The following is a 17154-nucleotide window of genomic DNA, read 5'->3' on the forward strand; positions in this document are numbered from 1 at the left end:
CGATTAGCGCTGATTGCGGCAAGTAGGCCTAATGAGCCTGGCAGACAAATAATGCGTTTGCCATTTAGACTCTATTATACATTTTAAGTGATAATAATAATAATAATAATAATACAATATTAGATCGAGCCTGGCTGTGAGCTTAAAGCCAAATATATATTTTCGGAATTGATTCAACTAAATTCTGGTTATCAAAAATGTACAACAAATGTTGAAAGTAAGGCATAAATCCGGAAAACCCGCTTACACAAATGGTATATAGAGGATGGCAAATATGGCGTACAAACAAATCGCATTTCCGGTTCCGGTATGTATGTGTAAAGGTTCCGGTAAAACTTATAATTGTAATCCAACTTTTTTTCGGCATTCAGTTCGCTTGAACTTATATTATTGGTTCCTGCAACTGGTTCTTTGACGCATGTTGAATTTCAATCGGTAGCAAATAAAGACTTCAACTTAATTTAAACAACAATTCCAACAAGACAGTTGTTTTCTCGATTCTGGATGCAAGATTCAATTACGTTTATTGATATTATTTTCTTTGTTGATCACATACACAAGCTATATGTTATAATATCGAAATATATGGTGAATATATCATTTAAATACTCTGTGTTTGTTGCAGCTTTTAATCTTCGCCAATTTTGAGTTGCTTATCCAAAGTATATTTAAATTATGTCTTCTCGTAAAATTTAAAAATCAAATTTAACTTTTTTTTTTGGTACATTTTCTTAAACTCTATCTATCTAACTCGCTCGCTTGCTCTCTCTTTCGCTCTTTAGTCCTGTCTCTGTCTCGCTGCCTTATTTTCTTTAATAATGGAACGAAACAGTCGTAAATTAAATCAATTAGAACATGCCTGTAGAGAGGAAGCCATTAAGGATTGTTATTTTTCCATAATTAAGCAGTCGAAATACCCTGTAATCTAGCCATCTGTTCGGTAGTCATGACAATTGGCAATATTCGCTCCGGCTGACCATTAAGCACCAATTTGGGATCAGCCAATTTGCCCATATAACACTTACGCATCTTCAAATATTGCACCCAAACATTCAAAGAATTCAGATTCCGATCGCCAAGATTCGCATCGAGATCGAGATCGAGATCGGAGTGTCCCTCGTTGAGAAAGACCTGTCGCGTCAAATGGATGTGTCGATTGGTGATATAGATATTCGATGCTGATGCCGATTGTTGATCCTGGACGCGTTGAGCCAAGCCCTGAATCTGTTGATCCTGGAGCACAGTGCGCATATAATTCTCACTGATCAACTGTAAATTGCAATCGCGTAAATCTCGCATCGATGCCTCCAAACCACAATTCCTTTCGCGCAGCGACTGCAACTGTGAGTCCAATTCGATTTTATCCTGCTCATACAGCTTCAGTGTCTTCTCCCACTCGTCGTTGATGCCATGCAACTCGGAGCTGCGCTCCTTGGACGCAATCTTGGCGTTCACATAACGCTCCGATAGTTCCGTCAACTTGGCCAACGCATAGATGCACGCAAATATCCAGAAGAAGTGCAAATAAACATCGATGGAGCTGTTCTTGCAGCTCTCCGAAAGTGCATCCTGCAGTTCCGCTTCCAACGTGTTGTTATCCTTCATATCCATGTTGGGATTGTTGTTCGATTTTTGTTCTAGTTGTTTGTGTGTAACGTGTTGAAAGCAGTTTCATATTATATATATCGTTGGATATACATTCTATAGTGGCCTACTTGGATTTTTTATTTACCTGTGAAAAGCTGGTCATAGTGAAACAGTAGCCAAGCTATCAGAGCCAAGCCCAAGCATATTGCAAGCTTCACAACGCCTTTCATTTGTGCAAGTTGTGTTCAGTTTGCGAGAGATTTGTTTGTTTTTTTCTTTGTCTGAATTTTAGCATAAATTTAGTAAAATTAGTTAATAAAAATTTGGTCAAATTACTGTTGTAGCTTAAAAGCAAAAGCTTGCTTAATTTTTGATGTCGGCTTTGGAGATGTTCATATTAAATGTTGGATGAAGAGTTCCCCCCCAAGTTGGGTCTTGTGTTGGCTCAACGACTTTGTCTGCGTCTTCTTTGAGGCACCTTTTTTTGTTAATGCAGCACGTGCCTTGTCTGAACATGGCCAGAGTTGCCTTTGTTGGGCATATCTGTGAGGCAAGGCAGACTCCAAATATTGTCGTCCTCATCCCAGCGATGGCTGGACACTGACAGAGGAGCTGATAAATCGATTCATCTTCTTCAACTTCAGCTTCAATTCAGAAAATGTTGTTTAGAGCGGGTGGAAAACTGTTGTTTGAAAGTCTTTTGCATATGAACAGAGCAGAATTTCATTTGTGTTGAAGTGGGCCCCCCTCTCTCGCTGTGTATCTGCCACTCTGCGGCATTGTCAGCAAACCTAATTAATGACTTGTCTCGCTGATTTACTTACACATTGTAAATTATGACACAAAAGTCGCGTAATCCTCAAACCAAAGGCGGAGGAGTTCAGTTTTGCAATGCGATAAAATCGACATCTTTCCAAATTGTCACTGTCTGCAAAAGAAGAAACGAAAATGCTCGATTCGAAGTTACCCTGTACGCAATTGAATAAAGCTTAACAGTTGATCATTCAATATAAAACAAGTCGGGATAACTTTGGCCAGTGTGAAACTTGTAAATTTTAAGACAGATTGTTCATTTGAAAACTATTTAAGATATGGTAAATAGTATATAGAATGTTGTAGTTATATCCCTCTATCTACCCTAATTACGAGGTATACAAGCGCAGCATTGCCAAAGTGTTCCGACCCAATTAGGCTTGAACCAAAAAAAAGAAAAATAGAAGAAAAAAAGTATTAAAATATGTCTGCAACACTTAAATAAATTTTGATTAGGATAAATTTGTTGCGTCGCGCGTGTTAATCAAAACTGATGATGTTTATCGGTGCAGACAACCCAACTAAAACACCCTGTACTCTCAAGTGAGTACAGCGGATCCTTTGATTTACTTTGCTATTATGTTATTATTATTAATTTGCTTATTTTACGGTTAGTAATTGCATTTCAGCATTATTAGCTGTTGTTCTAGACTCAATCGTTTATTTAATTTCTTGGTTTGGAGTGTTTAAGTGTGTGTGTGTTAAGTGTGTGTGTGTGTCAAGTGTGTGTGTGTCAAGTGTGTGTGTGTGTTGAGTGTGCGTGTGTGTTTTTCCAGCACTTTGTTGATTTAATTAGGTAAAAACTTTGCGGCGCACAAAATGCCAAAATGAGTAACAACCGCAGTCGAGGAGGAGTCGTTCATTGAACTGGCGGCGGCTAACAAATGAGTGTTGAATCGACTGAGTGTATGTGTGTGTGAGTGTGTGTGAGTATAAGGTTGAATACTTCTGGGCGGGGGTAGAGTGCAAAGGCGACATGTGGGGCCTCTGTTTGGTGTTCGCTTGACAGACAGACAGAGAGAGCAGTCGTCGTTTCTTATATGCATCCAAGTTTCTACGACTAAAATGATACACTTTGCATATTTGTCATGTGCACATATATACATATATACACATACATATATATATATACAAATCAGTTAAATATTTGACAGATTTTTACAACTGAAGTGCATCTTCTTCAGAAGGTTAACCGGTTTTTTTTTAAGCGTTGTTGTCAAGCTGCTCCCACAAAAGGATTGCAAATATTGCTACCCAGCGAACTGGAAAGTCTTGGGTGTCTTGGGTGTCTACATTCTCCAACTAATCGATAATTTTTGTATATCTTTGCCCCACATACATATCCCAAGTGGTTCAATTTGTATAAAGCATCGCTAATTTACTGTATAGTTAATTGTTTTAGTTTTGGTTCCGTTTTTGCTATGCAAAGTGTGAAAGGTTCAGGTTAAGTTTAAGGTTATGAATTGATTCCTCATTATGAGGCTTTATTTACTATATTTATCGGTTCTTCTAATTGCTTCTTGAATACATATTCAACTTAAGCATTAAAGTTGCAGGTTATAAATTGATTCCTCATATTTTGAAGCGGTATTCGTTAAAACTATTTAATTTAATAGTCAAAGTTACGATTCCAGTTTGCCAGCCCGTTGCAACAGTGGAAAATGTTAACCTATTCCTATAAGTGATTTTTTGTAATAGAAATTGAAGCTTAACCAAAGTTCAACTTGATATAAATTGAATATATAGTACTATAATTTATCGCTTTAAATAACAAATCGTGGACTTTACGAGCACATAAATAAATAATTTAATTTAGCATTTATAGTCGGATCTTTACAGCTGATTAAATATGTGCAATTTAAAAGGGTTTGTAAGGGGGGCATTTCGTTAAGTAAGGCAGATTGTGTGTGACAAGTGCAGCGAAGTGCGTGGCTATTTCAGTTATACTTGCCACAAGCGGTGCAACAACTGCAACAACAACAAATCGTGTCCATCAATTGCGTCGTTATTTTACAAAAGGACCTTGAACAGAGAGGGAAAGAGAGGGGGTAGAATGGGTGTGGCAGCAGCATGAAGCGTGTTTCCGTCTCTGATCCTGTAAGCCAGTGCTGCAGGGCAGGTCTTACAAACTGGAACTGAAAGTCCTGCGTAAACAAACGTTTCCTGCTCGCTTGAAGCTGCAACAGGTGGCACGGTATGCGGCACGTGTGTTCCACTATTGATAATAGTGTCTGTGTGTGTGTGTGTGTGTGTGGGTATTTGTGCCACGCCCACACAAACAGACAGAGCCCTGTTTAATATGCAATCATTGATTTTGAGTCGCACTGTCGTGTTGTCAGTTTGTATTACAGTCTTACAGTCGACGAGACTGCGCGACACTTTATTCTACCTGTCAGTTGGATGCCCTGTAAATGAGTTGCAAAGAGGTGGTTTGACTGGGGAAGTGTATGCGAGGCAGGCGTAGACTTCAAGATTGTCTTTGAGCTCTCCTAAAATGTTTAATGACTTGCTAATTACTGATAATTACTAAACAAATTATTTCAATTACTTTGCAATTACCTAGACTTGAAGCAGCGATAAGTTATCTTAGGCAATGTAAATACCAAATCATTGATATCAATCAATTAGCTTTTCCATTACTTTTAATTACTGAGATAATTAAATTGGTAATTGATTTTTAATCTGATGCAGTATTTTGAATTTAAAATTCCCTAACTGATGTATAATTAAAATTAAACATTATACAATACTGAAAAAGGTTTTCCATCACTTTTAATTACTGAAATCACCGAAATGGTAATTGATGGATTATTGGGATGGTCAAACACTATCTAATTAAATTTAATTACATATACAGCATTAATACAGCCTTTCGTGAGATATTTATCATTCCATCAGCGTCTTTAATAGCTATTCAACTTGTTGATATCGATCAATCTTGATTCGTATTGCCTTTGCATTGGCTTAAAATTGTCACATTGAATGAAAGAATGTCACGCAAGTTGTCATTAATGATAAATAATATTTATAATATGTATGCAGCATACAGACCGACATATATATATATAGAAATTATGCCTGTGAATATAAATCTAAATCAAGACAAGCGCGACACGCCAACATGTCTGATCGGGCGGGGTGTATATATATATTTATACGTTTATATAAAGTTTAAGAAATTGCACGGCATCAGTAAATTATTTTAATAAAATTCCAGACAGCTAAATATCTGGCGGACATTATTTGTATTTGTGTAGCATTTGCGCCGGACGTCTGGTCAAACAGCACAAAATACAAATACAAATACAGAAATACTGAAATACTGAAATACTGAAATACAGAAACACAAGTAAACTCTCCGAGACTCGACCCGACTCGGCCATTCATACGTTCCTAAATAGTGTGCCGAGTAGACGTGTCTCAATAATGCAATTCGTGTGGCAAGCAGCGGGTTCAAACAGGGGCGTTCTCTTTGACGGGCTGCAATGTCTAATTTAGATTCAAAAATTGCCTGCAGTTTGCAGATTTTCCATATTTGGAGTTGGCGCAGGCTGTCAAACTGCAACTCATCATTAACGATTAGAATTAAAATGCAGTTTTTGTTCCGATATTAATTTGGAACCAATTCGTAACCTTTACGAGTAGATTTACGCTTTACCGGAATCGGAACTGATTTTACCGAATTGAGTCTGATAATCTGGTATTGAAGTATTTGCCCTGAGTAATTTTCACTTCAGAACCCCTTTAACAGTTTATATTGAGCTCTGAGCCACTCTAAATATTTGAAAAAAGATTACAATTTATATTTATATCGAAATAAAATAGTCTTTATTGTAGTTTTGTATATCTAGCACTTAAATAATTAATATTGTCTTTTACATGAATATTGGGAAATTACATTAATTTTAGTTTTACCATATTCCAGCCCCCTTTAAAGTAGTTGGCAAACGCCGCTGTTTCGAGCATAGCATATTCATGCATAGTATTCTCGACTATGTAGTTGAATGAATGTTTTTTTTCTTCTCTGTATATATATATTTTTCTATATTATTTTTGTAGACAGCTCGTCAAGTGTCGGATCGTTGAGTGTAGCAATTTTCATATTCAATTTGAATTTGCATTTTGCATTTAACTTGATGTGTCGCCGTTGACATGAGAAACGTGCACAAATAATAAACTTATCAGACAAGGGGCAAAAAATTATAATGCAGAGTTGCGCCATGCTTAACAGACGCCAAATGGTGCAAAAAAAAAAAAAAAAAAAAAAACGTTAATTTATTTGAAAAGTTGGTCGTTTTGAGAGCAAAGCAGAGCATGAAAAGCGTAAGAAAGGCTATCAATGTTTCCACTAGGAAGTGTATATGAAATATATAAATTATAAAAAAAAATTGATGAGGATACGAAAGAGTATAATTTAGTTAACAGATTTCATATCTTAAACGTTAGCAAAGGAAGAGCGAGAAGAGAGAGAAGCAGGATTCTTTAAGTAACAATATCTACTGGTTATTTATAGATTTCGATAAAATACAAATTATATTTATTTATCAAAACACTCAATCGAATAAAAGACACGCCCACCGCTTGTAAATAGTCAGCATTTTCCAGTTGTTGCTGTTATTATTGTGGTTGGCAGGGAAGCCAAATAAAACTGAACAATAGGAGGAGGATTGAGGATGCTTGCCGCAGCAGCTTGAAAATCATGGTCAACATTTTTCTTAACCTTGAAAAATGGAAAACAAAAAAGTTTCCAGAAATGTTGAGATATTTTTAAACATGTCGAGAGTTAATGCTAATTTCTATACATCAAAAAGATTATATATCTATATAAATATATCGTATATATGAGATCTGGTATTGCTTCGCTTATAAGTAGCTTCAATTAACACAAATAACTTACTTATTTATCTTATTTATCTTCATTTGTTTTTCTGTATCTTTACAGGTGAGTTCAAACCGCTAATAAAATGATTATTGTAAGGTAAATATATATATATACACATATAATGTAGTAAGTATGAATAAGAAAAGTTGAACTTCATATCGAAAACTCAATCAACCCACAAGCGACTTATTGCTAGTTGCCCCACCATAAGCGACATACAACAATGAGGCAGCCATAAAAAGACATGAAAATAAATTGCGCTGATAAAAAGCAATTGAAATGTCAATATGCAATAAAAATCCAATACATATATATAGAAAAGAAAAGTGGAAAAATAATAATAAAAAAAAATATATATATAAAAATCAGCAGCAGAAAACCAACATGAACATTTTTTCTTTAAGTGAAAAATGCACGCACATAAAAATTGAAAATGGGAAATAATCGAAACGAAGCGAGAACGTTAAGTTTCCCAGCTGACGGTCAATTGTAGACGACCTCCTGCAACACACCCCACCCTCCACCGCCCCCTGCTACCCGCCCTTTGCCGAACAATTTTCAACATTTTTTTCCTGATAAGCAGCAAATGCATTTGAAGAGTGGTCGGCAGAAGCATTGACAAAAGTCAAATTATCGCCTAAGCAGCGGTAATTTTCAAGTTATCGCTCTGCTAATGGAAAACTGCTTGGGAAAAGTTTTCTGGGAATTGGATTTCCATGCTAAGAGTCATAGAACTACCGGGTGATTTCAACGTGAAGTCTAGTGACTAATGACAGATATTTTGACGTGTAAACTTCTTAGATCATTTGTCGTTCATAAATGTCATCCAAACTTTGTCAAAAATGATGGCTTTTTGATAGGGGTTTGACCTGTGGATCGAAACTGCATTTAAATATTTAATTACGCTTTGCATAGCCATAAAATTTCCATAATTCTAGCGATAATCAAAAGTAATAGATTTTTGTAAATGGTTTGAACTCTAGATCAATATTGCACTTAAATGTTGCAACACGATTCTGAGTCCAGATTCTCTCAAACTTGCCATAACTTTGTAAAAAAGCAATCTATTTTCAAAAGCAATGCATTGTTGTAAATGGCTTGCACTCTACAACAATACGACATATAAATCTGGAAATAAGATTTGTGTAAAATGGCATTCTAAAGGAAGTTACCATAGAGAACTGCAAGCTTTCCACAGCCACAACTCTATCAAAACTGTATCGATTTCTAATCGCTTGGCTATTTTCTTAACAATTTACTCTGCCTAGACTTATGTATGCAAATATCCTTGCTAAACAACCCTAAATAGGTTTACTATGCCAAAAATACATGTAATTTCGTTGGAACTGCTTAAATAGATGTACTATGCTAAATACATGCTCCTGATCCGCATTGTTGGCACTGCTTTTCAAAGGGGGGATTCATGTAGAAACCAACCACGATATTTGTTGTTGTTGTTCATGTTCTTGTCTATATGCATGCATACATATGCCCACAATCAGTCACACCCCCCCACCACATCCTACTCCATCAACTTGTGGTGACTGTCGCCCTCTCTCTCTCTCTCCCCCGCTGCCTGCCTCAACTGCAAATGCCTCGCGCGCCACTGAACGACATTAAACCTGACTTTGTCATCATAGCCTCTCGCTCTCGCAACATGTCTAGCCTGAGCCCCCTCTCTCTCTGTCTCTCTCTCGCTCACGCTCACGCTTGGTCTGTCGGCCACGCAAAATTAAAAACCAAAGCAGACCAAACTAAACCTAAACGAACAAGGCAAACCGGGCAAAAGAAAATACAACAAATTATTATGATTATTATATGCATGGTGTGGGGTGTGGGGGGGAGGGGGGAGGAAGGCACTATGCACTCATAGGAGAGATAGAAAGAAAGAATGAGAGGGAGAGAGAGCGAGCACACACACACACACAACGATAACAGTCGCAGCGACAGCGCAGCAGCAGCGCCGTTGACTGCATTGTCGGTCTCTCGTTCAGTAGATTTGTGTGTCTTCGCATAAATTTTGCAGCTTGTTTGACACGGCCTGTAGACAAGTTTTTTTTTTCCTTTTACTGTGCATAGAAAATGGCAACCAGATACAGCCTGTGTGTATCTGCTGCTGCTGCTGCTGCCCGCTGCTGTTGTAGTTGCTGTTGTTTTATTTTATTTTTCCTTTTTGCTATTTGCCGGCAGCGAACTACCCCAACAAATGGCAGCCATGACATGCACATGCTGTCGCCTCCCGCCCCTCCAATCATCCCACAAACATGAACATATATATATATGCGTATGTGTGTGTGTGTGTGTGTGTGAGTGAGTGAGTGAGTGACTGTTGCACTCACACCCAAACTGCTCCAGTGTACTACTGAACGTTTGGCAGTCGGCCAAAGCAGTGGAGTCACACACACACATAGAGAGAGCTTCGTTTGATTTGCAGCGCAAGAGAGTAACTCGTCATTCCCTCTCTCTCTCTGTTTCTCTCTCTCTACCCCCCACAACCATACTCAGCTGTGTCATTGTTGATATTTTGTGTTTTCATCTTGAACTTTTGTGGTTCAATGTGTCTAGCCAACAAACCCCCCTCCCCCACCTTACCGTACAAACACATACATGTATATGTAATGCTGCCTGCCAAAACGTTAAACTCACCACACACCCAGTCAAATGCCATTGCCCCCCACCCCTCTCAAAGCTCTCTCGCTCTCTCGCTGCTGCTGCCCTTGCCTTTGCCGGCTTTTTTCTATGCGTATGCGTAGACGCTTTCGCTCTTTAGCGTTTCGCTCTCTGCTCTGCTGCTGCTGCTGCTGCTTGCAGCGCTCTATTGCATTCTACACTTGAACTTGCCCAGCGTTAACTCAACACACAAGCTCACACATACACGCAGCCAGACAACTACACACACACATTTGACTGTCTGACAGTGAGACAGTGTCTACAATTATCTGCAGGCCCCTCTCGCTCCCCCCGCACCCAAACCCTTGTCTAACTTATGAGGTATCTGTATATCTTTTAGTTTGCTTCTGTGCTTACTTTTTAACCACATTGTATTTGAAATGTGCAATTTCATACGTCGCAGTCATCGTCTCGCGGCTGCGTTACGTCGAATACTTGAGTTGATTTTTTCTTCTTCTTATTTTTGTTGTTGTTGCTATTGTTGTTATTGCTATTGTTGTTGTGGTTGTTGCGCTGTAGATCTGTAGCCTGCTGCCATCAATTACGTCTCAGCACGTCGCCGCTTTCTGTGTACAATTTACTTCTTATTCTTATTCTTTTTATTCCTATTCGTGTTTTAATTGAAATTCTTATTCGTATTTCAATATTTACCTCAATGCTATACTCTTTTTAAGTTTTTCTAATTTTTTTTTATATGTAATACTTTTAATCTATAACTAACAAATATTAAAATAAAATATAATCGGTTTCTAATCAAAACGCAATTTGCAGTCCCAAAAATGTGGCATCAAAAGTTCAAGCACGATTGATTTGTGAATGATTTTAGAACGTAAAAAGAACTCACCAAAAATATGCATTTAGACAGAGTAACAGAGATTAGATAAGTTTTGAATGGAATGCTTACGACCAGCCAGATAATCAAAAATGCAAGTGGTTCCTATTATAATTATTATTATTGTTATTATTATTACTATCGTTATTATTAATATACGTTAAGTAGGTAAATTATATCTTATACCTATTCCATATAATTACAAAGCAGTCAAGTATTATTGCTGAGTTACAAGACTCATGCATAAGTTCTTATCTATTTATGCACCTCAACTCCTCGACTCTTAAAATTAATGCTAAATTTCTTAGCTCTCACTGATTGTTGTTGTGTCGACAAAAATTTCCATTTCCATTCATTTTCATGCATAGCATGTAAATGAATGTGTGCAAACAGATGTTCGTAAGTGTTTTTTTTGTACTAGAAAATTCCGTTGTCTCGCGGTTCCCAGCAGCAACTTACCAACTTCGCCTTTGGCTTTATATTAATCGCTTTTGTGCCACTGTGCGAACACATTTCGAATGTACGTGTGAATTTGCACTTGTGCACCCGACGAAGCGACAGCGACAGCAGCGGCAGCAGCAGAGCCAACAACAAAACACATACAATACACACACACACAAACCGACGAAAAAAATCAACGAAAATAAAAAGAAAACAGAAATGAAAAGGAGGCAAATATAAAGGAAAGCGATGATGGCACTGGCACGCACACAAGCGCAGACACGCCTCATTATTGTGAATGTGGGTGTAAGCAGAGAGAGTGAGTGTCAATCTCTCTCTTTCAATTTCTATATACGTGTGCGAGCGTGTTGTGTGTGTGTGTGCCGGAGAGGTGATACAAAGAGTAGCGCACGATTGCATCGGCATTTTCATTCAAGCCACTCGTGCGTGTGTGTGTGAGAGAGCGTAGAATGTTAATGCGTGTATGTGTGTGTGTGTGAGTGTGCTGCGCTTCACATTTAACTTTAGCGCTGATTCCGTTTTCGACTTTTGTGAGCGGTATTTTGCATTGGTGTGGGTTGCCGATGTGCTCTCTCTCTATCTTTTACTCTCTCTCTATCTCTCTCTTGGTTGGTGGTGGGTTTTCTGTCATGGTGAGTTTGTAGCGCACTTCATCCATTTTCGAGTTTAACAGAGCAATAACATTTCGTATTTGTTTGAACTTAACATTTAGTATTTGCTTGGACTTTGTCGTTAACGGTTCGTTCTCCCGTTCGTTCGCTCGTTCGTTCGTTGTGTTTTTTGCGGTTTGCTTTTGAACAAAATTATAAAAATATTATTAAAAAAGCAACTCTTGTTTATGACACGCGTTGCGCCAATACCGAAATAATACAAATCATATATGCTATACAACGGCAACAATTGTTAACAACACAACAAGTGCAATTTAAATACAAAAATATATATATTCATATATATTATATGTAGAAAAAAAGTTTAAAAAAAGAAACAAAGTGCAAATGCATTTGCAGCTGAACAAGATGTAAAAAGTGCAACAAATATGGAAAAATATTGAAACAAAAGAAGCAAATGTGTGTGTTTTTTGTGCATAGATATTATATGAATTAGAAATTCTTGGGTCGCCGCATGCGGCATGCTCGAAAATAGCAACCAAAAATAAAACAAAAATATAAAGACGAAAATGTGTAAATAAAAACACACAGCACATGAATCTAAACATTCTACAGTGAAAGCCAAACACACCACCAACACACACACACACACACAGATACACACATACACACACTCACACACACACACACCTACAGCAAAGAACTATCAAACATCAACAAGCAGCGACGTCGACTGCGCTACGTAATCAACGGGGGCACAAAACACATTTGCCGAAGAGGAGGAAGAGCAACAGCCGCGCGTGTAAAACGCCGTCAGACAAACGTCTACGGTTTGTCTGTTGTCTGTTGTCTGCTGTCTCTTCTCTTCTTCTTGTCTAGTCACAAACTCATGTCCTGTGCACAGGACGGAAGAGAGAACAACAACACAAAACAAAACATAATAAAAACGACAGACTGACTAACTGACTCGCTCTGTCTCTTTCACTCTCAATACGCCCGCATCATCTTCAAGAGAATAAAAATAAAAATAAGAGGAAGAAAAAGTGTTGCCCAGTTTAAACCAAAAGTGCTTCTAACAAATGGTGCAAATACAACAACAACAGCAACGAAGCTAATTGAAAAGCCACAATACGAAGAGTTTACAGTGTTTCAAGAAGTGTGCTAAGGCAAAAAGAAAAAGAAAATAAAAAGAAAGGAAGAAAATAGAAGAAACAAAAGTGGCTAAAGATAAAGAAAATTGGTTTAATTTTTGTGTTCCATAGAACAACGATAACATTTGTAAATGGATAACGATTATTGTGGATTAGTAGCTGAATTGGCGCATTTCATAGATGCTAACGGTAAGTTTTCACAAATTATATTTCATAGCTTGAACAACAAGCGAAAACAGTGCTGGCAAACTCGTTGAAAATACTAAAAGCAAATCTAAAACAAAACATTCAATTTTGATAAAGAATTGTGCAGTTGCAGTTGAGGATTAATAGTTTATATTGATCTAGATACACCTGAATAACTCTGCAATTCATAATTTATATGTATATATTTGTAGCCCAGATCTGGATTAGTGATTTGTATTGAGGGAGGTTAAAACTCTATTTCAGAGAACAGCAGCTCAACTTAAGAACTCTCAAAAATATAAATCTTAGCATTGCATTTTTACTCATTTCCTGTTGTTAATGGCTTTCCAGATTAGACCCAAACTTCGACTGATAAAAAGAAAGTATAAACATTGTAACTGACTTGAAACTTCTTATTCTAGCTACTCTAGTTCTGCTTGGTAGATAGCATTGTGAAAGTATATAAATAGAAAAATGTATATGGAAAAGGATTGTTATCAATATTTCATTAAAAAAGTAAAGTTCAATCAATTTCCACCTTATCACATCTAAGCCAAACTTTAACCTTTCACTGACCCCCTCTCTCTCTCTCGCACTCTCTCTCTCTTTGTATACAGTTATCTCAAGTGAATTAAGCTGTCAACGGTTTGACACTTGTTTATTATATTTATTTTGGCTCCTGATTATTTAGAATGGAGCTGTCGAGCATTCGATCAAGCGAGAAACACGCTTTCCACTGCCAAAAGAAAAACACAAGCGACGCATTTCCTTTTGCTTTTTTTTTTTTTGGTGGCTCCATTCGAGCAAATCCATTGGAAAATTGGCCAAGTGAAAAGCTTTGCCTTCCAACTTATTGAATCCCAAGAACAGAAAGCATAACATGCGGACTCATTTTAATGCCAAGATACACAACAGATACAGATACATTTTTGTAGACCCAAAGAATACACATGTTTTGGCAATACATTAATTATTGTCATGACAACTGACAGACGGCCAATTAAAGCGCATTTGCTGAAATGTAAATTTATACATTTCAGATTTGTTATACATAAATCTTCCTCTATATATATATATATATATACATATGTATTTATATATACTTGCATATATATTTGAGTGGTATTTCTGAGCACTTGGTAATTGGTAATTGGCATCGAAGACATCAATAAAAAACAGCATACAAAACACAAATAAATTGCGTCGCTTATTGACTCTTCAAGTGGAGAAGGTCTCTCTTTGATTTTGTATAAAAATGTTGTTGCCTTGGTTAAGTTAATTCTGCGACTCTAAACGACTTACCCTGAAGTAGCTGAGCTAAGCCAATCCCACATTTCATTTCATGTGAAATCTGAGCTTAAATTATTTTACATACAATTTGCATGTACAACTTTTCAACTTCTGTGTACTTTTATAGTTTGAGAATTTGCAAATGTATATTTAATATGTGCTTTAGACTATTTGATTTACATGCCAAACCAATTGGAAAGTTTATCGCAATCATTTTTCTTTGTATCTCAAATGTCAATCAATATATCTGCCAGGCATTATTATTAGCCAAAGTTCTTGAAACAGTTGCGAATTGTAGTGAAAAGCACTAAACAACTTGTGGCTGCTTTTTAGCAGCTATTTGTTATTTATTATCCTTGAGCTGAGTTTAAAATCAAATCAGAATCAATTCAATTTACTTCTATTTACTGTTTTTTTTTATATTTTCTTTTTTATCAAAGGACAATCAGCTATTGTTATAAATACAGGCATGATAGAATTGAGTCTAATTGTGTGTGTGGGATTCAATATCAAATAATTTTCTATGTTCGCTAACTAAGTGAATCTCAGAGTTATTTAACAGAAAATATTATCTATGTCTTTATGTAAACACCAATTTCCAAGCATATATATCGATATATATTACTAATTGAACGTTCAAGCTAAAAGTGGTCTATTCCATCGAGTACTGGACACAGAGACAGGACTCTGGACACTGTTGTCTTATACAATATTCTTGTCTATTACATTTTGCTTCATTTGCCACCATTTGCTTGCCACCGAAATGGAAATGTAATGGGATATGTTGGAAGTCTGGACAGTGCATATCAAATGTTGTATCTATCTATCTATATAACTATCTATCTATCTATATAACTATCTATCTGTCTATCTATCTATAACTAGACTAGCAGGCAACACAAATGAATGAATGAAAGCCAACAAACAACATTGACAGCCAATCCTCTTTTGTCAGTTTGCCGCAGCTATAAAGGACACCCAATACTAATGATGATGATGATGTTGCTCATATTCTTCATCATCATAATCATGATGTTGATGATGATGATGATGATGAACGTAATTTAGTACACTTTGTATATATCTCTGCTTTTTATTATATAGTCGCGTTCTTCTTTTTTTCAATTAGATCACGGTCACATTTAAAAGTGTGTGTGTGTCTGTGTGTGTGTGTGTGTGTATGAACATGAACATGCTGTGCTTAATTTGCTGTTGTTTTTTTGTTGGTTTGGTTTGGGTTTTGTGTTGCCTAATTTCAGGCGCTTAATGAGCCACAAAGTCACATTAACCAACTCGCATTAGTTTTTGGCTCTCAACTCTCTCTGGATTCTAGGCGCAATTAATTTGACTGAAGAGGTTCTATGCCCGCCCCCAACCAAACCCAGCAAGAAGCTCCTCTATCAACCTGTCTGCAAGTATTTTAGCTTTTTCTTTATTTCTTAACGGACAAAAAAAAAACGGGAAAAAAATTAGTTACTTGGCGTCATTGTTGGTGTTCAGTTTTATGGTACATTAAAGTTGGCAAAATGGCAAAAATTTTAATGCCATTTTATGCAAATATATATGCTCAGCTAAACACACACGTGTGTGTGTCGCTCTCTATATGTGTGTGTCTCTCTGTGTATGTGTGTGTGTGTGTGTATTGCTCTAGGCGCACATTCCAAAGTGTTTTTTGTGTTTTGTGTTTTGTATTTTGTTCGCTGCTGCTGCATTGACAAGCTTCTGGTTTTAATGGATCGCCCCGCCTTTGCGTTATAATATATATATATAAATATATATGTATATCCATAAGTTGTTTGTCTATGATTATCATATGTATATATATTATATGTGTGTGTGTGTGTGCTTAATGTGCGGAGCGATCTTTATTTGGGCAGTTACTTATGCTTATGTTTTTCATAATTTCGGCTTGCGCCGCTGCCTGTGCACTGTAAATAACTTGCTATATTATTTGTCCAAGTCTAAATTTAACTTTCAGTGCATTGCGATAGCTACTCGAATAGTTGCAATACTATTTATAGAGAGTATATATTGTATAAATATATATATATATAGCAAGTTTATTTTTAAGCACATCTTTTCTCTTGCATAATTAAGAGTTAAGAAATAACATCTGCTATCTGCTATAATATATTATGGCAAGCCTATAACCTTGAAATGGTTTACAATCAATCATTTGCAACTCAATTAAACTTGTTGGGTGCAATTGATTGACTTACAAATCAGTTGATCTCAGCACACAACACACCTGTCATTGGGTCAACGTGAGTTCAACTAGTCGCAGCAGCATCAATCATGATTGACTGATTGATAGTTCGACTGGGTCATGAGCCATTTGCCAACACACACACACACACACACACACACATACAGGTTCAACTAGATATCGAGCCACCCTTAAAAAGAATGCAAGATAAATTTCAACAATTGCACAAACGCATCAAACAGGTTCCCTTTTTATTTTTATTTTTAGTTTTATTTTTATGCTTTATTTTTTTGATTTTGTCTTTTCTTCAACCATTGTGTGTCTTATCTTGTCAGACGTTGTCTGCGTTTCCTGTGCGGAGACTACCTGTGTGTGTGTGTGTGTGTGTGTGTATTGTGTGTGTGTGTCTCTCTCTGTTTGCTGTTCTCTCTCTCTCTCTTAGTCTGGACATTCAATTGTGCAGC

At 36.8% G+C, this 17154-nt stretch overlaps 2 protein-coding genes across 3 annotated transcripts in view; one reads left to right on the plus strand and one right to left on the minus strand.

Annotated features, from left to right (window-relative positions):
* LOC6560137 (ecdysone receptor) overlaps positions 1-17154 on the plus strand; it is a 108263-nt gene that overhangs the window by 37672 nt on the left and 53437 nt on the right. The gene's annotated exons all lie outside the window — the stretch shown is intronic.
* LOC6560136 lies at positions 507-1897 on the minus strand. The gene is made up of 3 exons (XM_001985672.2): positions 1733-1897; positions 918-1637; positions 507-859 (listed from the first exon to the last, which is right to left on the minus strand). Exons 1-3 carry the CDS (start codon positions 1815-1817, stop codon positions 849-851), a joined length of 816 nt encoding a protein of 271 aa, XP_001985708.2. The 5' UTR covers positions 1818-1897; the 3' UTR covers positions 507-848.

This window comes from Drosophila grimshawi, unplaced genomic scaffold (assembly GCF_018153295.1).
Source record: "Drosophila grimshawi isolate 15287-2541.00 unplaced genomic scaffold, ASM1815329v1 contig_1367, whole genome shotgun sequence".
NCBI classification, from domain to species: Eukaryota; Metazoa; Arthropoda; class Insecta; order Diptera; family Drosophilidae; genus Drosophila; species Drosophila grimshawi.

Coding starts and splice junctions, on each gene's coding strand:
- LOC6560136 (XM_001985672.2), bottom strand. CDS start 1,817: ATGAAAGGCGTTGTGAAGCTTGCAATATGCTTGGGCTTGGCTCTGATA. Junction 1,638..1,732: donor CTATGACCAGCTTTTCACAG/GTAAATAAAAAA, acceptor ACAAACAACTAG/AACAAAAATCGAACAACAAT.